At 38.8% G+C, this 23,028-nt stretch overlaps 1 protein-coding gene across 1 annotated transcript; it reads right to left on the bottom strand.

Moving 5' to 3' along the window:
* Window positions 1–3,866: 3,866 nt before the first annotated feature.
* On the bottom strand, window positions 3,867–12,120 carry LOC144437869 (three prime repair exonuclease 2-like). Its single transcript, XM_078126902.1, has 2 exons — window positions 11,726–12,120; window positions 3,867–5,387 (listed from the first exon to the last, which is right to left on the bottom strand). Exon 2 carries the CDS (start codon window positions 5,378–5,380, stop codon window positions 4,334–4,336), a length of 1,047 nt encoding a protein of 348 aa, XP_077983028.1. The 5' UTR covers window positions 5,381–5,387; window positions 11,726–12,120; the 3' UTR covers window positions 3,867–4,333.
* Between the last annotated feature and the right edge of the window lie 10,908 nt (window positions 12,121–23,028).

Genomic DNA, 23,028 nt, shown 5'->3' with positions numbered 1-23,028 from the left:
TTACTGGCTGTTTGGTTAACAGATAAGATTACATATATAAGAGTCATCATGTGTCTTATACCATTGCAGTCTGGGTTTGAACCTGACAAGAGTTTGATGAAAAATTTCCCAAATCTGTATGTAAAAAGAGCAATACTCAGTGTGGCCATTCTTAACAACACCAGTTTTCCCTGGGTACTCCAGTTTCCTCCTGCTTAACACTTGGGCACTAGTGGTGACCATATTTCTATTTCTGAATGAATAAAGAATATATTATTGTCTGACACTAGTTTATATAAAAACAAGTCATTGAGAATGACATAGACCCCGCTATGATTGGGTTTTAAGGAATTATCACTACTCTGATCACGCAACAACACTTGTGAACCTAAATCAAAGACTTAGATATGTTGTGTCTGCTTGTTGGACATGGAACATGCCTACAACAATAAAGGATTGGTCAGGTATGGGGGATCATATCACGCTGAAAATGGATATGCACATGTATGTCATAGAACACTGTCCTAATACCAACTTTGAATGTGATCTGTTCAAGCATGTCTGAGTTACGGCTTTGGACATTGAAAAATAGCAAACAAAATGGCTGCCAGGCGGCCATATTGGATCGTATTACAACAACAATGAATATGCACATGTATGTCATAGAACACTGTCCTAATACCAACTTTGAATGAGATCTGTTCAAGCATGTCTGAGTTATGGCTTTGGACATGGAAAATTCACAAACAAAATGGCTGCCAGGCAGCCATATTGGATCGTATCACGACGACAATAGATATGCACATGTATGTCATAAAACACTGTCCTAATACCAACTTTGAATGAGATCTGTTCAAGCATGTCTGAGTTATGGCTTTGGACATGGAAAATTCGCAAACAAAATGGCTGCCAGGCATGGATAGGTACATGTTGTGTTGGTGTTGGTGAACTCATCAATGGATAGGTACATGTTGTGTTGGTAAACTCATCAATAGATAGGTACATATTGTGTTGGTAAACTCATCAATAGATAGGTACATATTGTGTTGGTAAACTCATCAATAGATAGGTACATATTGTGTTGGTAAACTCATCAATAGATAGGTACATATTGTGTTGGTAAACTCATCAATAGATAGGTACATATTGTGTTGGTAAACTCATCAATAGATAGGTACATATTGTGTTGGTGAACTCATCAATGGATAGGTACATGTTGTGTTGGTGAACTCATCAATGGATATGGTACGTGTTTTTAACCTGAATAAAGTATTCCCATTTTGGAATACCATCATTCACAGTATGGTATGGTATGGTATGGTATGGTATGGTAGAAAGCTGAAATCAAACACAATTTACCAGCCCATGCTATCTTTTTTTTCTCAACAGTTTGCATTTCTGATTTTCTCTCATTATGTTGATTTCTTTTCAAGTGTTTGCATAATTTTGTAATTTTCTACTTTTACATCAAATTGATTGATGACAGACAGTTACCAATTATTTTACTTTTAAAATTATAAACAAATTGAGAGATTTTTTTATCAGCAACATATGCAATAATCTAAACTCAATGTGTATGTGTATATGTAGAAGTCATAGTGTTGTATTTACGAAGTCTATTTGTAGCATTTGTTATTGGAATTTTATTCCAGCAACTTTTATTGGAACTTTTAATTATTTTGTTTTGTTTGATTTTTAAATATTAAGTTTAGTATTGGTATAACTGGTTGGTCTCACAATGGTAATATAAACATGACTGAGTTTATTTGTTGAAATATTTGAATTAGTACAGCTACAAAGCAAACCATGACACTAGGATATCTGGTTCATGGTGAAGTTTTTACTTAATCTAGACATAAATTATAAATGCTGACAAAAAACTCCTGCTTGAATTTCAATATTAAAGATGACATATTAAATGAAACATGACATTTAGAGACTGAAGTGACCAAGTTTTAATTGTTTTAGGATTCTTGAGTGCTGGAGACATGGTGAATTGTCTGTCTGTCTGTCTGTCTGTCTGTCTGTATGTCTGTCTGTATGTATGTAAGTGTATGTATGTATGTATGTATGTATGTAAATGACAAGAAGTCAAGGCCAATTACTATATTTGACATAGATGCTACAAAACTGATGGGTATTGCAGTAAATAAGCATCAAAAACTAAACAAAAATATATACTCTTAGTATAATCATAACCATGCCCATTGCAACAAGCAAGCAATTACACATATGCCCAATCTGATTAAAATCTGATGTGGTGAAAGCGGCTAGATGTCTTTATTTACCTCTGTTTCCATTGTTTTGTATTTTTTTGTTTCGTTTTGTTCCGTTTGTTTTGTTCTGGGTTATTGCTGCCTTCCCACATCTGATCCTGTGAAATAGAAAATCTTGTTTGAACATCAAGGATCTTGAAAGGTCTTTTCATCCAATCAGCAAGCTTCATTCAAAATCACTAGAAGAGACGGCACTACCACCACTTCTTTGTTTTTTCAATTTCTTCAGTGTGTGCAGCTGCCAATGTAACATACACTCATCCTCATTGGCTACTCAAAAGATTCCATTTGCCCATCATGACTCCAAACTCTTAAACAGATATGAAATACAGGAATTGATCAGATTTTAACTGAATACCTTCTGTAATGGCAAAGTCTTCAGATTTTCATTCCTAAACACTATAATTGTTGGAATGCAACAGAACATAATGTGATTAGTTATGTTTGAAGTATGTCCAAATTGAATTGAATTTGAACTGTGTATTATTTAAACAATAATGTACGCCCTCCCAGCCCATAATGGACGAAAGCAAACTTTGAACGACATAATGGGCGAGGCGACAGCCGAGCCCATTATGGAGTGCAAAGTTTGCTTGAGTCCATTATGGACTGGGAGGGCATACATTATTGTTATTATTTTATAGTTTTGCCAATTCCAGTGAATTTGTAGACCGAGAAATGCAAAACAACGTATAATATACACAGCGCTGAACATCGTCTGCCATGTTCGGCCCGGAAGCTGAATACTAATCATAGCGACACACGTACGTACACGTACACATATACACTTCAATGAACTGTTGTGAAGACAAACTTGTTTCATGAATGCGTTGTATTTTTAAACAGTGGAAATGACAATCATAAGTAACAACATACATTTCGAAAAAATACCTAGTCGTACAAAGAAACAGAACAAATAAGCTTGTATTGTTATGCTCGTTCCGGGGCCGCGATGCCCAATAATGGAGTACATTATCAGTAATAATGTACAGCGATGACGTCACAAAATTCACTGGAATTGGTAATGCTATAATATAATAAGATATAGACTAATTTAATACTGAAGATTATTAATTATGCAAATGAATGATTAAAGCAAAAAGATACATAATCAAACTTCATATGGCTCATGGACTTTGCTATGAAGCTTTTAGAAGCTGTGCACTTTATTATGGTTGATGTAAAATTATATTGAATTTGAAACATTCATTTTGAAGATATAGCCTAATTAGTGAAAATCATTAATTATGCAAATTACTCATTAAAACTAAAAGCTACATGAACAAGCTTTTCAGAATGTGTGCCCTTTGTTTTGTTTGAAATATGTACCAAATTATATTTAATTTGAAGCATAAATTCTTAAGATATAGCCTAATTACCAAAATCCATTATGTACATAGCTCATTAATATTCATGGCTGTTACCAAATCCTAATTAATTCTAGCCATTACCCATATGTGCACCAAATTTTGCTTGTATTGAGCCAGCCGTTTTTGAGAAACGATCACACACACACACACACACACACCTACTATATAACTTCCTTACGGAAGGTAAAAATGAATTGCAATGAAAATATACCGGTGGCACTTTTTAGTTTAGTTTTATCGGTTTATTTATTTTTGACTATCTCAGTTATCGGCTGGAAAGAATTCATCATAACATTTTAATCTATTCTAGACAATCATTTATTTCAACATCAAATGCATAAGATGCTTGCTTGTCATGACATACAATGAAAAATTTGAGATTCAAACATTCAGCTTTAAGCTTAAAATGTGTTTCAAATAACCACTTGGTTAATGTGTATCAAATGACTTGGTTAATATGTATCAAATGACTTGGTTAATATGTATCAAATGACTTGGTTAATATGTATCAAATCACTTGGTTAATATGTATCAAATGACTTGGTTAATATGTATCAAATCACTTGGTTAATATATATCAAATCACTTGGTTAATGTGTTGGCTGTAGGATGATTTTGTGACACACTAGTGTGTTGCTTTATGTGATATTATTGATGCTGACATCATGGATTACATGATTTTATGACACAGCTGGAGTGCACTCATCTTCACTTTTCAGGACTCTTTCTTTCTCTCTTAAGTGGTGTACTTGGTGGTGTTATTAACAATGGAATCTGTACTTGTCGTGGAACCTGGATACTATCAAATGGTACAGCATGATTATCCAACCATTCTAGTATGTCTGGCTGTTTTTGAACAATTTTCATTAAAGCTATTGCATCATCTTCTGCACAATGTGCATTTACTAACAATGTACCTACATGTTTACTGTACAGGGTTTGTAAAGTCAAATCTCCCTTTTGATGTTTTGGACTAGGAAAGCCTTCAATACACCCTTTAGCTTCTTGCCTATCTCTGCGAGCGATCATTGCTGTTAATGTATCACCACACAGTATATTCTCAAATTTACCAGACAACCTTTCCAATTCAGATTTCAATACCTTGAAATCAAAAGTGTCACCATTATGTGCAACCAAACAAACTGGTGGAGACTGGCGTTTGATGAAATGTCGTATGGTAATTAGAATATTAGTATTGAATTCCTGTTTCTCTTGTCCCTTCAGTATATCATTACTTAATTGTGTAATTTCACTGGCTCTGCGATTAATCTCAGTTATGGGATCAACACAAAGTAGTAGTTTGTCTTTGAGTCGTATATCTTCCAGGGATACCAATGCCTTTCGATGTACAGCAACCATGGCTATTTCTGTGATTCTTGGCATTGGCTTGTTATGTGAAATTAGATCAGTGGTCTCTACATCAACAAACACAAATGTCTTAATAAATGGTGGACTAGTGTCTTCGTCAGCTATATGTGGAGATTCACACACCACGTTATCAATGGAAGATGTGTTGTCAGAACTTTTCACTTGTTTATTTTCTGAGTCAAGGCTTGACAAAGCTCCCAGCTGGCTTGCAGATTTGGTTGGTGAATTAGTGTCATTGGCTGGTTTAGGATACTCCTTGTCCTCAGTTTTACTACTTCCATAGTGTTCAAGTTCATGCCGATAGCTGAATTCCCAGTCATATTCCAGAGTCTGTGATTTGTCATGACAATCATCACTAGATGTAGATGGACTTGGGTTATTCTCCATTTTGAGTCTGTCATAATAAATAACATGTAAGATGTGTATAAATTAATGCAAATAAAAAGATGAAAGACATTGATCATGTCCATGCATTTCCTACATTATATCCATCAGCTGATCTTTCTAAAGGGAAACACCACTCCAGTAAATAAAGGGATTTTTGAAAACTTTGGCTTCTGGAGAGTCATTTCATGATTTCACATCCTTTGTGCAATTGCCAAGAAACGTTCATTGTTTCACATTTAGTGTCCTAGCATTGATCTTGCATTGCCTCATGGGAGTTAGCAGACATGCATACATATTAGATGAACAGTATATATTATTGACTTTATCTAAAGGTAATAATAACTTTATGAGTCATGGATGTTTATCTAATACATTTGTATATCTTCTGACTCCCATGAGTCAACACTTGATCATTGCTAAGAGTCACAGAACAATGAATGTGAAAAAAGTTTCAAATTGGTATGTCTTGGTATTCATGTGAAATTTATCTGGGCTCCTTGGTTGGGTCATAGGACTATAGAGCTCTTGGACTGGGTCCTTGGGCTGGGTCCTTGGGCTGGGTCACAGGACTATAGAGCTCTTGGACTGGGTCACAGGACTGGGTCCTTGGGCTGGGTCATAGGACTATAGAGCTCTTGGACTGGGTCACAGGACTGGGTCCTTGGGCTGGGTCATAGGACTATAGAGCTCTTGGGCTGGGTCACAGGACTGGGTCCTTGGGCTGGGTCATAGGACTATAGGGCTCCTTGGCTGGGTCATAGGACTGGGTCCTTGGACTGGGTCATAGGACTGGGTCCTTGGGCTGGGTCATAGGACTATAGGGCTCCTTGGCTGGGTCATAGGACTGGGTCCTTGGGCTGGGTCACAGGACTGGGTCCTTGGGCTGGGTCATAGGACTATAGAGCTCTTGGGCTGGGTCACAGGACTGGGTCCTTGGGCTGGGTCATAGGACTATAGAGCTCTTGGACTGGGTCCTTGGGCTGGGTCACAGGACTGGGTCCTTGGGCTGGGTCACAGGACTGGGTCCTTGGGCTGGGTCATAGGACTGGGTCCTTGGGCTGGGTCATAGGACTGGGTCCTTGGTTGGGTCATAGGACTGGGTCCTTGGGCTGGGTCATAGGACTGGGTCCTTGGGCTGGGTCATAGGACTGGGTCCTTGGGCTGGGTCATAGGACTGGGTCCTTGGGCTGGGTCACAGGACTGGGTCCTTGGGCTGGGTCATAGGACTATAGAGCTCTTGGGCTGGGTCACAGGACTGGGTCCTTGGGCTGGGTCATAGGACTATAGAGCTCTTGGACTGGGTCCTTGGGCTGGGTCACAGGACTGGGTCCTTGGGCTGGGTCACAGGACTGGGTCCTTGGGCTGGGTCATAGGACTGGGTCCTTGGGCTGGGTCATAGGACTGGGTCCTTGGTTGGGTCATAGGACTGGGTCACAGGACTGGGTCCTTGGGCTGGGTCACAGGACTGGGTCCTTGGGCTGGGTCACAGGACTGGGTCCTTGGTTGGGTCATAGGACTATAGAGCTCTTGGACTGGGTCACAGGACTGGGTCCTTGGGCTGGGTCATAGGACTGGGTCCTTGGGCTGGGTCATAGGACTGGGTCCTTGGTTGGGTCATAGGACTGGGTCACAGGACTGGGTCCTTGGGCTGGGTCACAGGACTGGGTCCTTGGGCTGGGTCACAGGACTGGGTCCTTGGTTGGGTCATAGGACTATAGAGCTCTTGGACTGGGTCACAGGACTGGGTCCTTGGGCTGGGTCATAGGACTGGGTCCTTGGGCTGGGTCACAGGACTGGGTCCTTGGTTGGGTCATAGGACTGGGTCACAGGACTGGGTCCTTGGTTGGGTCATAGGACTATAGAGCTCTTGGACTGGGTCACAGGCCTGGGTCCTTGGGCTGGGTCATAGGACTGGGTCACAGGACTGGGTCCTTGGTTGGGTCATAGGACTATAGAGCTCTTGGACTGGGTCACAGGCCTGGGTCCTTGGGCTGGGTCACAGGACTGGGTCACAGGACTGGGTCCTTGGGCTGGGTCATAGGACTGGGTCCTTGGGCTGGGTCATAGGACTGGGTCCTTGGACTGGGTCATAGGACTGGGTCCTTGGACTGGGTCATAGGACTGGGTCCTTGGGCTGGGTCATAGGACTGGGTCCTTGGGCTGGGTCATAGGACTGGGTCCTTGGGCTGGGTCATAGGACTGGGTCCTTGGACTGGGTCATAGGACTGGGTCCTTGGGCTGGGTCATAGGACTGGGTCCTTGGGCTGGGTCATAGGACTGGGTCCTTGGGCTGGGTCACAGGACTGGGTCCTTGGGCTGGGTCATAGGACTGGGTCCTTGGACTGGGTCCTTGGACTGGGTCATAGGACTGGGTCCTTGGGCTGGGTCATAGGACTGGGTCCTTGGGCTGGGTCATAGGACTGGGCTCTTGGACTGGGTCATAGGACTGGGTCATAGGACTGGGTCCTTGGACTGGGTCCTTGGACTGGGTCATAGGACTGGGCTCTTGGACTGGGTCACAGGACTGGGTCATAGGACTGGGTCCTTGGGCTGGGTCACAGGACTGGGTCCTTGGGCTGGGTCATAGGACTGGGTCCTTGGGCTGGGTCATAGGACTGGGTCCTTGGGCTGGGTCATAGGACTGGGTCCTTGGGCTGGGTCATAGGACTGGGTCATAGGACTGGGTCCTTGGGCTGGGTCATAGGACTGGGCTCTTGGACTGGGTCACAGGACTGGGTCATAGGACTGGGTCCTTGGGCTGGGTCACAGGACTGGGTCCTTGGGCTGGGTCATAGGACTGGGTCCTTGGGCTGGGTCATAGGACTGGGTCCTTGGGCTGGGTCATAGGACTGGGCTCTTGGACTGGGTCATAGGACTGGGTCCTTGGTTGGGTCATAGGACTGGGTCCTTGGGCTGGGTCATAGGACTGGGCTCTTGGACTGGGTCACAGGACTGGGTCATAGGACTGGGTCCTTGGGCTGGGTCACAGGACTGGGTCCTTGGGCTGGGTCACAGGACTGGGTCCTTGGGCTGGGTCATAGGACTGGGTCCTTGGGCTGGGTCATAGGACTGGGCTTTTGGACTGGGTCACAGGACTGGGTCATAGGACTGGGTCCTTGGGCTGGGTCACAGGACTGGCTCCTTGGGCTGGGTCACAGGACTGGCTCCTTGGCTGCGTCATAGGACTATAGGGCTCCTTGGCTGCATCATAGGACTGGGCTCTTGGGCTGGGTCATAGGACTATAGGGCTCCTTGGCTGCATCATAGGACTGGGCTCTTGGGCTGGGTCATAGGACTGGGTCCTTGGGCTGGGTCACAGGACTGGGTCCTTGGGCTGGGTCATAGGACTATAGGGCTCCTTGGCTGCATCATAGGACTGGGCTCTTGGGCTGGGTCATAGGGCTCCTTGGTTGGGTCATAGGACTGGGTCCTTGGGCTGGGTCACAGGACTGGGTCATAGGACTATAAGGCTCCTTGGCTGCGTCATAGGATGATATCTTGAGCAATATTCAGGCATGTTATGATGACGTGATGACATTACTACTTTCTACTGATGTTAACAAAGCTTGTGGATTTGATAATATATCAGGTGTAATTTTAAAAAAGTGTGCCGAGGAACTGGCTTTTCCTCTAACTTATATTTATAATAAATCTCTTAGATCCGGAATTTTTCTAATGTTTTTCAAACGTAGCAATGTGGTGCCAATTTTTAAGAAGGGTAATAAGCAGGATATAAGAAATTACAGACCTGTTTCATTGTTACCTTTATTTAGTAAAGTTTTCAAGAAGATCGTTTTTAAGAACTTATATAGTCATGTTACTAATGTGATTTCTGATGATCAACATGGTTTTGTTCTTGGGAGAAGCGTTGAGACTAATCTGGTCACCTACACCGATTTTATATCAACTGCGTTCAATAACAAATTACAAACCGATTCAATTTATCTCGATTGTGCCCAGTTTTATCTGGTGTGCCTCAGGGGTCTATTATTGATCCCCTGTTATTTATTTTGTACGTTAATGATTTGTCAGCATGTGCTCGGTCATCTAATGCAATTTTATATGCCGATGATTCGAAGCTTTATACAACAGTCCAGTCAATTTCTGACAGTGCATTGTTGCAGGAGGATTTAGACAGGGTTGTTTGTTGGTGTTCAACATGGAAGCTGAAACTAAACATTGAGAAATGTGGCTCTATCAGTTTCACGAAGAAGACCAAGAAGTTCATTTTCAATTATTCAATTAATACAATTCCAATCACACGGTTCACATCAATTAAGGACCTTGGTGTCATCCTTTGTGGTTCCATGGATTTTTCAGAGCATATTGACAATGTAGTTAAGAAGGCAATGCGCAATCTGGGATTTCTGAAGCGTCATTGTCAAGATTTTAATAATTTAAAGTCTGTAAAGACCATGTACATATCCTTGGTTCGGAGCGGCCTTTAATTTTGTTCCCTTATATGGAACCCATGGCAAAATAATCTAGTGGATAAGATTGAGCGTGTCCAAAGGAAATTTATCAAATATTTGTGCTTTAAACAAAATATACGTTATTGTTCTTTAGAATGTTATAATTGTGTTTACTAAGTTTTTCAAACTACCCTCTCTTTTCAATCGTAAGAGAATTTCTGATTGCTGTTTTTTTATACAAATGTGTCCATTATTTGGTTAACTGTTCTTATTTGAAACAAATCCCTCTGAATGTTCAACGTAATTTAAGGTTTAATTTTCCTTTTCTGGTACCTGCAACCAGAATTAATGTTCGTAAGCATTCTTTCATTCCACGGGCTCTATCCACTATGAATGAAATTGCGAAATATAACTCGAGTATTGACATATTTGACAGGTTTAGTCATTTTAAAACTAATGGTCAGAATTATTTTTATACTTGATGCGCTTTTTTATTGTTGCTTTTTAATGTATATTGTTTTGTACGTATTTGTTTATATTTTGTATGTTCTGCGGAGCTTTTTAATGTATATATTGTTTTGTAAAGTTTGTACGTATTTGTTTGTATTTTGTATGTTCTGTGGAGCCTGTAATTGGGATTTCATTCCTGTTGGTTTACCGAATAAATAAATAAAAAATAAATAAATAAATAGATAAATAAAATAAATAGTCCTGCTTGCAGACGGTGCATGCATTTCGCTCAACACCATCCTGCGAAAAGCGATGCAACCCGCTTATATCGAGTTTGCCACTGAAATACTGATGCACCAATAACAAAAGAATTTCATACCAAGCTATCAAATATTAGCAATTGAACAAATATGTACTCATTTTACATCTCTTTGACGATAGTAGTTGCTTGTAAGATCACAAAAAGTGTCAAAATCAGAAATTTTCCAGTTCCAACTGTAATTTAAAATGTCCCACCTTACAAACACTGCCATACTTGATCAGGACGTCCAAAAGGACATGTCCTATGTACGTAGGAAGCCTGAAATTATACCAACTGGGACTTTTGTAGACACGAAGAGATAAAATTTGTAAACAGTTGATTTATTACTAATATTTAACCACAGACACTGTACAGCATTTCTGGTATTAAAGCCCAGGTTTCACGACTGTCTCTAAATTTGCAGGATGGAGAAGGAAGGTGTAACTTACTCTGTATGTAAGTAGGACTACATGTAGGTAGCAGGATGATAAGTCAAAGAGCTTGCTAACGAAAAAATGGACTAAACTACTATATTTTCATGATTATACGTTGTCAATTCATAACTGACATACATATATATATATATAAATATCATTGGCCAGTCCCTGGAGAATTCATGCAAACCACAAAAAACTACTTCTCTAATTGGTTCAATTTCTTAGGAGTACATGAATTATGTATGAATGAATTAAAAATAGAGGGTGCATAGTTTTGCCATGATAAACAAAAAAAGTAAGGAAGTATTACACGACCTCAACCTTACTACTAATACAAACTATTGAATTTAACATCTTGCTACATGTGAGATGAAGAGCTGGAGATTAGTGTACTGTTCTGTACAAAACGTATAATTTGTACTACAAATTACTGTACAAACTAGTCTAGTTCTAAACTTGTATAGTGTATTACGTATTAAAAACTTCATTACCCTTCTCCACTCTAGTCAAGACTGTTGTTCAAACACATATATCTGTGCTTCCCCCCCCCCCCCCCCCCCCCATGTTCATATAAACACCAGACCTGGCCAGTGGTAACTGCATTACACTTCTCCAGTCTAGTGGAGACCGTTACACCTTTTGTAACGGTCTTGACTAGACTGGAGAAGTGTAATGAAGTTTTTAATACATAATAATACAAGTTGTATCAGTTTAGAACTAGTCTAGTAATAAAACGTATAATTACCTTAAACTGGATAATAGATCATGCAGGCTCCCCTCTAAGATCTATAAGTGGATATACTTCGGCTTAGGGTCACAATAGAGTACATACAGTGTATGAATGGAGATATCACGATGCCGTGTAACTTTGTGACGTGTATAATTCTATTCATAATTCAGTACATAGCCTATAAACGATAAACGACGCGACATACCCTGCTGGCATACCATCACCAGTGTCAACAAACAAAATACATTCATGATTTTGACAGAAACTATATTTTCACCAGTTCACAACAGGCAGCAACACGTGTATAATGTTAACAGCCTAATTAATGTAATGGGATGCTTAACCGTGTGATTACCTGTAAAAAGAACGATATATTAATTGTGTTCCTGTTTCTGACACACCATGCACCAGCTAATAACCGATGACCTGATATGACATGACTCGACAAGTTTGTTTACAAAACAACGACTGATAGAGGGCGCGCTGCATCGTGTAAAACACAACACGTTTCAAAACTAGTACTTTAATCGTAAACATGTCAAATATAACTGTTATATAATAGAAAGGAGTGGCAAACTTCTAGTCTGTAAAGTACTCCGTGGTGGGGCGGAGCGACACGATGTATATCACATACGGTCTAGGCAAACTCCTAGACATAATTCACGAAATACTTATAGATTATTCTTTCATACTGCTGTAATGATCACTTTTTGCCTCTATACCTTTGTAGATGGAACCGATGCCATTCAATTGTAATGATAAGTTAAATAAACCGTGATAAAAGGGCCTTTATGATGTAATGAATTCGTGGTAATAGTTGATGTGACATTATAGAGATGAAGTAGTCATCCATGTTATATAAACCATTTACCCTTTTTCTTTAAAATATCCAATTATAACATAAAATATCTACTAGTACTAATCCCCTCATATATTATCATATATATCAGCTTATAACATAAATATCTACTAGTACTAATCCCCTCAAATATTATCATATATATCAGCTTATAACATAAATATCTACTAATACTAATCCCCTCATATATTATCATATATATCAGCTTATAACATAAATATCTACTAGTACTAATCCCCTCAAATATTATCATATATATCAGCTTATAACATAAATATCTACTAATACTAATCCCCTCATATATTATCATATATATCAGCTTATAACATAAATATCTACTAGTACTAATCCCCTCATATATTATCATATATATCAGCTTATAACAAATATCTACTAGTGCTAATCTCAAATATTATCATATATATCAGCTTATAACATAAATATCTACTAATACTAATCCCCTCATATATTATCATATATATTAGCTTATAACATAAATATCTACTAGTACTAATCCCCTCAAATATTATCATATATATCAGCTTATAACATAAATATCTACTAATACTAATCCCCTCAAATATTATCATATATATCAGCTTATAACATAAATATCTACTAATACTAATCCCCTCATATATTATCATATATATCAGCTTATAACATAAATATCTACTAGTACTAATCCCCTCATATATTATCATATATATCAGCTTATAACAAATATCTACTAGTGCTAATCTCAAATATTATCATATATATTAGCTTATAACATAAATATCTACTAGTACTAATCCCCTCAAATATTATCATATATATCAGCTTATAACATAAATATCTACTAGTACTAATCCCCTCATATTATCATATATATCAGCTTATAACATAAATATCTACTAGTGCTAATCTCAAATATTATCATATATATCAGCTTATAACATAAATATCTACTAGTACTAATCCCCTCAAATATTATCATATATATCAGCTTATAACATAAATATCTACTAGTATTAATCCCCTCAAATATTATCATATATATGATATGAACAATTCAGCTTTGCTGATGGATTACGTCAATTTGAAGTTATTCAGATTTGACATGTATACAGCTGTGTAATTTCTGATTGTATACATTGCTGTGATCACATGACAGACACAGCGATGTCGTCGCAAATGTGGATCCATACAGAGTTTAAAAATTATGTTACCGCAGAGCTTTAATAAGTTGGGTCAAATTTAAGGACTGTGTACACATGCTTTCAACAGGTTTGTTGATACGGATATGTATATGGATGTGTATATGGATGTGTATATGGATGTGTAATTTCTCAGGATATCTCACTAACGGATTATAGTAATGTTTTACGTACGGATAACAAACATCAGAAATTATGATAAAATCAGACCTGTGACACACATGTGTAGACACCCATGTATACAGTCATATACAAAAGGTATTATCACATACAGAACAGATATATACTCAGTGATATGCCTACATACCTACAGCAATACATACAGAACAGATATACTCAGTGATATGCCTACAATATACCGGTATACAGACAATGTACATAGAACTGCTGTCACATATATAAAATACAGACCCTGCACGTGACATGCTTGTATACACATATCAATGTATCAGCAGTGTACCTATACATGTCTACCGTCAATTTACGTACAGATACTGTCACGTGTAGAAATGACAGACTCTGTGACATGCCCGTACACTGACACACAACTGAGAATTTAGTCACACCTCTATTGAATGACTGTCGCTCCAACTCTATTACAATCCTATGCAATCTTCACTGACACAGACCTTTACAACATGGTTGTTATACAATCTGTACAGGACCCGATCCGGGGGCGAAATTTCATTTGGTGTACGTGTATATAGTATTCATATAGGTAAAATATTTGTATTTTACAGACTCATTAACACTAACATAGTTTTTGTAGTATGAGAACTAAATGGCCCAACTAATCCTCACCCTCACCCACACCTCAAAGTAAACTATTTACATCACCCCTTAGTCATCTGGTAAATAAAATAAATGGATGGCTATTTAGAGTTAAAGATATATATAATTGAAAGTTGTCACGTACAGAGAGGACAAACTTTTTTAACAGTCCCCCCCCCACACACACACACATTTCATATTGTTTACCCAAAGTGAATCGAATCATTTTCATTGACTCCATCCCCTAATAGGAAGTCATAAGCCATAACTGGAATTTCACGCCGCTTTTCCGATCTTCAGACAACGAATTCAATTCAGTTAGTCATGGTTCATTGTTTCACAACTACTCACCACTTTGTCATTATTTTAGTGACATATGTAAAAACAGATTCCCAGTCATGAAACAGAGTCACCTGCTAGATTGTTATTTATCTTTGGGGATGATGAACTTGGACTAATATCCCAAGATGTTTTGTTCTTGAATGAACAACATATTGCTAATGGTATATATTTTAGTTGTGGAAATCGCCCTGTGTTTTAATGAATACTGAAACTGCACGAAATGCAAATACTTTCCCATATGAGTGCCTGTCATCGCTTTTCTTTTCACGTGCAACATTTTAAAAGTGCCTGCAGTTGGCAAAACGTTTTTACTCTTGATGCAAGACCGGGTATGAAATATATGTTAATAATGTAATTCCTAGAACAGAACACACTATTTGCATGGCGATTTTGAAAACAAAGATAACTGATGGCGAATTGCTGAGAAAAAATAACCTGACAATTAATTGAAATCTACACGAAATATAATGACGGATTCACATCTTTGGATCTGAATGTGAATTAAAAGAATATTCAGTCGACACCAGACCTGGCCTGGCCTGGCCTGTAGCCGACCTGTACCTGCATTTTGTACCGATCGATTCAAAATAATAGTCTAACTGTGGCAACTCTTTTATTTGCACCCCAGGCAATGGAAGAAGCCTTGAGTGGGCCTATTAGCGTAGTGATTTTTTTTTCCATCACTGAAATAAAATACTTCAAAAAATCATATATACATGAAATAGATCAATCAAGAGTCGTACAAATAAAACAAATCATTTTGTGAGATAAAAGAAGAGAGAGAGTTGATGTATTGAAGTTTATTGCTGTGCCATTGGCCCTGGCGAGTATTGATCATGTCATGATAGGGGATATTTCTAAAATATCGACATTTTGCCTTTTGGAATGTGTTATTTACTTCGAGTATTGTGTTGAGGAATAGTTGCAGTACGAATATAGGGAATGAAATATACACTGAGCTTAAGTCAAATTTAAGATCCTGACTGCAATCTTCATAACCAACCAAGTTACGTCAAATTAGTTAATCTCAAGTTCACAACAATCCTTCCTAACCAATCCTATCTCTTCGTAATTGACCAATTATATGAAGGTCAACATCAAATTCTAGCCAATATGTATGGAATGTAGGAAACCTATATAAACCTTTGATTCTGTGTTATCTTTACGAGTTTCGTTAGATTTTTAATATAGTGCGAGTAGCTGTACTTATAATACTTGGTTGAATTTGGACATCATTCCTTTCCAGAACCTGTTTCTAAACAGTCTACGTATTCCATAGCGGTCATAAGTTCTGAAGTGTATAGTGGGACTAAAAAATGCAATAGGAATCGATTTCAAGTGAACCTTAGATTTCGCCACATGTTCAGTTCATATCATGTCAGTTTTAAATCCATCAGAGGTAAACAGAGGAATCTCAAGGATTCGTTATTCTAAAAGTCATGAGCGCGCCCCCAATCGTCGGTTGATTACACACGCTTCAGGATCATGCAGGTGAGATCAATAGTTCAATATAATGTAGGATAAAAGATTCTTATACTTAGGCGTTAGGCCTCAGACCCCCTCCCCCTTTCTATGTAAATTGGCCGAAATCGAAAATTGCTTCAAACCGCGCAATCAATTTAAAATCAGTATGTAATTAACATTTTGTGGGAAAAGCAGAGGGGTTAGTCAAAGTTTAAAGTTAGTATATGGTCATCTTTCATTTAAGTTTGTTTTGTAGTTAGATAAATTTTAGTATATATTTGACCATAGATTATGTCATATAAAACGTAATTTCGAGTCAAATAGAATACACAGTCATCATCATCGTCATACCGACGCATCCGAGAATATACTATACTACTATACTATACTTTAAATATGTCAATCACTGCGAGACTCCCCTCACCCCCGGCCCTCACCCCACCCCTAAATAATGGCTACCTTATTATAATCTTCTTCTTGACATGATTCTTAATATTCATTTGCATTGATTACAATTAATCTCCTTACTCCACCCTAGAATATGCTACGCAACTCATGTTTAAATATAAATAACCGTCATTATTGAGATACACAACTTGAAGACGCAAATACAATGGCGCCCTCAATCGAAACTACCTGTAGATTGATTAACAGCGAAGAAGCAACACATGAGGCAACCGCTTATGGCCAAGGGATATGCTGGGGTGACCGAAGTCTAGACTCTGGGTAACGAAGGCTAGCCACATGTATACCCAGCACGTACGACAACATAAGGGAGCCATCAGTAGTTACAAGGGGGGGGGGTCTGGTTGTTCAGCAAAATATGACCCTCTCACCGATTCCGTCGTCCTAAAAAGTGACCCGCCCTCAACTTTCTTTATCTAAAACATGACCCTCCCACTGTTAAAGTAATTCAAAAACATGGGTTAAGATGTTGTCAGAAATGGAAAATGAAGCAAGTCCCAGAATCATTGGAAATGACTTAATCCACCGCTGCCACCAATATTGAAAGTTTTAAAGGCATTGGTTGTTTCCCACTACTACCACCATATGGATGTGTATGGAGGTACTACATTAATCAATACCTGTGTTTGAATCTCATTGGCTGAGTTGAAGGCCATAAACTCCTAAAAAATTAGATTGGCTCACTCCTGACATTGATGGGACCAAGGTTAACATTGCTACAACATTATCCTCAATATCTTATTCAACTTTTCCCATTTTATTCCTGTGAGACTCATTTCAGTTGAGTTCAGGTTGTCAGCAGCGATTTCATTGATATGGGCTGATATTATGGTATCTAACCCTAACCCTGGCCCAAATGGCAGCAATGGGATTTGGAACCAGTGGCAGCGATGGGATGACAGAAAAACCAAAATGATACACAATTATTTAGTCAAAATAAAATATGGCCCTCCCTTAACCCATTTTCTAAAAAAAATGTTTATCAATCAATAACTTTTGGCTACTGGCCCACTGTACAGTCACGAAAACAAAGAAATCAAAATAACGTCAATGGTCAAAGGTCAAAGGTTAAAGGTTCAACTCATATATAATATAAAACATAATATAAAAGATTCAAAGACTATAATACAAAAATTAACAATAGAATCTTTTATGTGCTTATTCCACGTTTTGTAAAAATGGGTTGTTGTTTTCAAAAGCATAACATAAATATCTTGCACTGTTTCTTATAACAGTATATCTTCCCTATTCAAGTTCTCATTTATTTCATAATGATAAAGTGTTATATCATAGTATTCATCAAGTGATGCTCACTGGCCCTTCATAATAAATAGACACTGTCACAAATAAGCTCTCTCGAAAAGGTATGCCTTTAGTTTTGATTTGAAAGTCTCAATACTTGGTGCAGAGCAAACAGTATTTGGCAATTGGTGCCACAGAATTGCGGCGGCGTAGCTGAAAGACCGATATCTATATGATTTGAGTTTTCTTCTGGGAACCACTTGAGTGTTGTATGGTGACTTGAACACAAAGATCTTGTAGGGTTGTTAACTACGATAGATTCAGCAAGATATTAAAGGGCGAGGCATATTAATGATTTATAGGAGGGAAATAGCTGATGTCTGAGATGTATCAAGATTGATGTCATATGATCTCGTTTCCTTCAATGTGTGATAAGTCGTGCGGTTTAGTTACGTGCTCTTTGCAAAAGACTAAATTAAGAGAATGAGCAGAATTTACATCAGGCGGGGGGGGGGCTAAGCTAAGGAGAAAATGGTGTCACGCAAAATATTAGGGGTGCGAATGTTTTGGGGTTTTTAAAAATCTGATGGACTTGAAGGATGGTCACGAAATATTTGCTCATGATTTGAACCAAATTTATCCATAGGAGCAGTCGTTTACCGAGTACATTTGCAAAATTTCTTGCAGCTTCGATGCAATAAAGTTTTTAAACCTATGTTGAATTATCATAAGGTCGGTGACTACCAGGGCATGTGTTTGTGTATACATCTCTTGAAGGGTATTGAAAACAAATATTCAATTGCAAATATTATATGGCTTTCAATAATGTGTATGGTTTGAAATTGTATGCCTCTATGGCCTTCTACATGTCTTCATTTTCAAAAAAGTGCTCACCGTGGGAGGGGGACACCTCCTCCCGCATCCTCTCAACTAGTGGTCATAATTATGCTCATAAATCAAGATTGCAATAGAAAGCCCTCCTGGCTAAATATCTCCAAGTATAGGTTACAACCCAGTGTAAGATCTCCCCCCAGCAAAGCCCGTGGCATCTAGTAGTGTAAAGAAATGTATATAATTATTGTATGGACGCTGAACTCGATCTCCGGCAAGTGGGACCGGAGGAATGAGGGAGGTTACCGTATACTTGTAGCCCTGAGGGGGGGGGGGGGACTGCGAAAATTGTTTTGGCCAAAATATTTTCTCCTCAACACCTACCCATCACCCCGCTGTAAATTCTGCTCGTTCACTAATGTTGATATAAGGCAGTCCAAACAAAAGGGCATCCAGTTGTGAGAAGACGGTAGAGTATATACGAAGTTAAAAACTTGCTAACATGAAATTAAAAATAGCTGATGTTACGGGAATAACCCTACTGAAAGTGTTGGAAAGATATTAAGATTTTCAAGATCATTCAATTGGCCATTATGACAGTACTATACACCAGTCAGAGATGGATCTACGACCAGCATGCAATAGCTTAAATAAAACAATATCGACCAAGTGAATTATCGAATGTTCCCACGTTGAACTGACACTTTGTTCTCTGTAATTAGAAAGGTGTTAACTTTTACACTTTCTTTTGTCAAGCGATTGAGTGAATGTCAATAGCAAAGTACATATGATGTGTTTAATACTTGACTGTCAAAGAGTATTAGGCCTAGCCTATGTTTCAAAGTCAGGTTTTACAATATCCAGGATGTGCCTGCAGCTGTTAACCTAGAAATAACAAACTATAGTGGACCTGTCAACACAATACAGACGCTGTCGTATATCATATACAAATATGAACTATTGATATCTATAAAACAAGTAATTTGACAGTGCTTATTTTAGTAGGTATGGCCATGGGTGCAGACCAGATGCATTGCGAGTAAAATGTAATGCCTTTTGATGTTCAAGTAGCTAACAAAACAATAAATGTTGACATATGATTATTTTTCAAGGAAATGGCAGTTATAGAAAGATGAATGCGGCTTTCAATTGTGTGAATGTGTGAATGTGTACTATAGGCTAAGCATATGCAGGGATAACAATGTCTCTTAATAGAATTATTTCGATCGACCATGTTACAAGACAATATGAGTAATCGGAAGAGCAGCAAAACAAGAGTTCATTGAAAGTTAAGTGGGTAACGAACTCAATGCCTATGTATACATAACTGTGAATAGGTTTTCTGCACAGAAATCGAACGTTTGCATATATGGATGGTCAAAACAAATGATTATTGTTGAAATAGCTTCACGACACTGCAGTGTACTGTAATAAACCAGGTTTCCAATTTCACCTCAATTATTAGCGAATAAATGTCCATATAGTTACAAAACTATTAAAACTAAAATGATGATTTAAAATGGCTGTTTCCTTAAAGAAAGTAAGAAACTGGAGGGAGAGAGAGAGAGAGAGAGAGAGAGAGAGAGAGAGAGAGAGAGAGAGAGAGAGAGAGAGAGAGAGAGAGGGGGGGGGGGGAGGGAGGGAGGGAGGGAGAGGGAGGGGGGAGGGAGGGAGAGAGAGAGAGAGAGAGAGAGAGAGAGAGAGAGAGAGAGAGAGAGAGAGGGGGGGGGTGAAATGTCACCCGAACTTGACGTGTTAACGACAGGTTTGTATGTAGAAGTTCTAAGCCGCAAACTTGGGAAATTTATGAAGCACATCTCAAAAAGGACTAATTACATATAGATGGCCCACAATAATGAGTACAAAAACGAAGTTCTCACGTTAGTTTCGCGCCTAAAAGGACTTTTATAAAAAGAATTGTGATCATAATTGAAATGTCTTTGTTATATTAAATGTCTTCTTTGTTATTACAATCTATTTATTTTGTACAAACCTTCACCATAGACTCCCGACTCCAATGAAAAATATATGTATTTACTTGTACAACATTTAAATTAATCGAGTGTAACCTTGGAAATAGAATGGCGTTTTAGATGTATTTTCAAGTTTTGAAGTCTGGTTGAACTCGTTCTCCATCGGACATTGATTTTCTATGTTATCGTATAAGTAAAGAGACCAATAGTTGGGGTATTTCTATGCCTAAGTCATAGCTTTACATCTAAACCTTGCTAGTAATAAATGTTTTATCACACTAAAACATCGCAACATTGATAGATTTACTTAGAATAGGGATGCAAATGTAATGAGTAGAACCATAGACCCTACACCTCGAGTAGGATCTATGGTAGCACAGTCCTGATAAATAGATTCAATCGTAACGTTTCGAATGAGTATTCTTTAACAAAAGGTACCAAGCCAAGATATAAGAAGGTTATCACCTGACATTATATATATATATATATTTATGCAACTTCAATTCCTAGGGGAGAACAATTTGATTGGGGGGGGGGGGGGTACGGTGGAGGATTTTTTTTTTTTTTTGGGGGGGGGGTATTTGTCGGCAGGTGAAGGAGAGAAAAAATAATTTGATCCCGTAATGGCTTGAAAAAAATTGTTCTAACAGACAGAAGTAAAAAGAAATGGCTTTTTTAGAAAATGGGTTAAGGGAGGGCCATATTTATTTTGACTAATTGTGTATCATTTTGGTTTTTCTGTCATCCCATCGCTGCCACTGTACAGTCACGAAAACAAAGAAATCAAGATAACGTCAATGAGATCAGCAAAATTTGGGTCAATTGTACTGCACGAAAGATATGGTGAAAATGAAAAAAAAGTGTGTGTTTCTCGTAATCTGATCAACCCTAGAAAACGAACAGAACTTATGGCGGGTGGAACTAAGGAAAATGGTGGTGGTGGGGGTGGGGGTTCCAAGAAATTATAGGTACAAAAGGGGGGGGGGGAGCTTGACAACTCTGACGGTCTTGTAAAATATAGTGCAATAAGATTAGACGGGATTAAAATACTGTCCCTGTCTGGAACTAGACTAGAAATACACTGGATCGATCGACTGACACACAGTCAGCATTTTAAAGTTGCTTGGCTCGGGATTTAATACACTTCAACTTCAAGATGGAGACTAACCCTAACCAGTGTAATGGCCCCAACTATTGGGTCAGCAAAAATAGGAACCTTGAATTTCAGGAATTGGCTTCGTACCAGTGAAATGGGGGAAATGGCTTCATACCAGTGGAATGGGGGAAATGGCTTCATACCAGTGGAATGGGGGAAATGGCTTCATACCAGTGAAATGGGGGAAATGGCTTCATACCAGTGGAATGGGGGAAATGGCTTCATACCAGTGAAATGGGGGAAATTGCTTCATACCAATGGAATGGGGGAAATTGCTTCATACCAGTGAAATGGGGGAAATGGCTTCATACCAGTGAAATGGGGGAAATTGCTTCATACCAGTGAAATGGGGGAAATTGCTTCATACCAGTGAAATGGGGGAAATGGCTTCATACCAGTGAAATGGGGGAAATTGCTTCATACCAGTGGAATGGGGGAAATGGCTTCATACCAGTGAAATGGGGGAAATGGCTTCATACCAGTGAAATGGGGGAAATTGCTTTATACCAATGGAATGGGGGAAATGGCTTCATACCAGTGAAATGGGGGAAATGGCTTCGTACCAGTGGAATGGGGGAAATGGCTTCGTACCAGTGAAATGTGGGAAATTGCTTCATACCAATGGAATGGGGGAAATGGCTTCATACCAGTGAAATGGGGGAAATGGCTTCATACCAGTGAAATGGGGGATAATGGCTTCATACCAGTGAAATGCATTATGGGGGAATGGCTTCATACCAGTGAAATGAAACTATAGGTTTATGATATCGTTCTCTCTTTTCTAAGACTTGTCGTCAAGTCTAAATATATTGTAAGATGTCAAAACAATTTAACGAATCTTGTAAATTTTCAAATACATTATGCAAATATGTAATGACACAAGAATTGCAAAGGGTACACACACTCTCTCTTTCTCTCTCTCTCTCTCTCTCTCTCTCTCTCTCTCTCTCTCTCTCTCTCTCTCTCTCTCTCTCTCTCTCTCTCTCTCTCTCTCTCTCTCTCTCTCTCTCTCTCTC

This window comes from Glandiceps talaboti, chromosome 7, assembly GCF_964340395.1.
Source record: "Glandiceps talaboti chromosome 7, keGlaTala1.1, whole genome shotgun sequence".
Taxonomy (NCBI): Eukaryota; Metazoa; Hemichordata; class Enteropneusta; family Spengelidae; genus Glandiceps; species Glandiceps talaboti.
Note: the sequence above shows the minus strand (reverse complement) of the source record. Positions and strands in the feature narration are given on the sequence as shown.

Bases quoted from the DNA above. Each gene is read 5' to 3' on its own strand.
- LOC144437869 (XM_078126902.1), bottom strand. From the start codon at position 5,380: ATGGAGAATAACCCAAGTCCATCTACATCTAGTGATGATTGTCATGAC.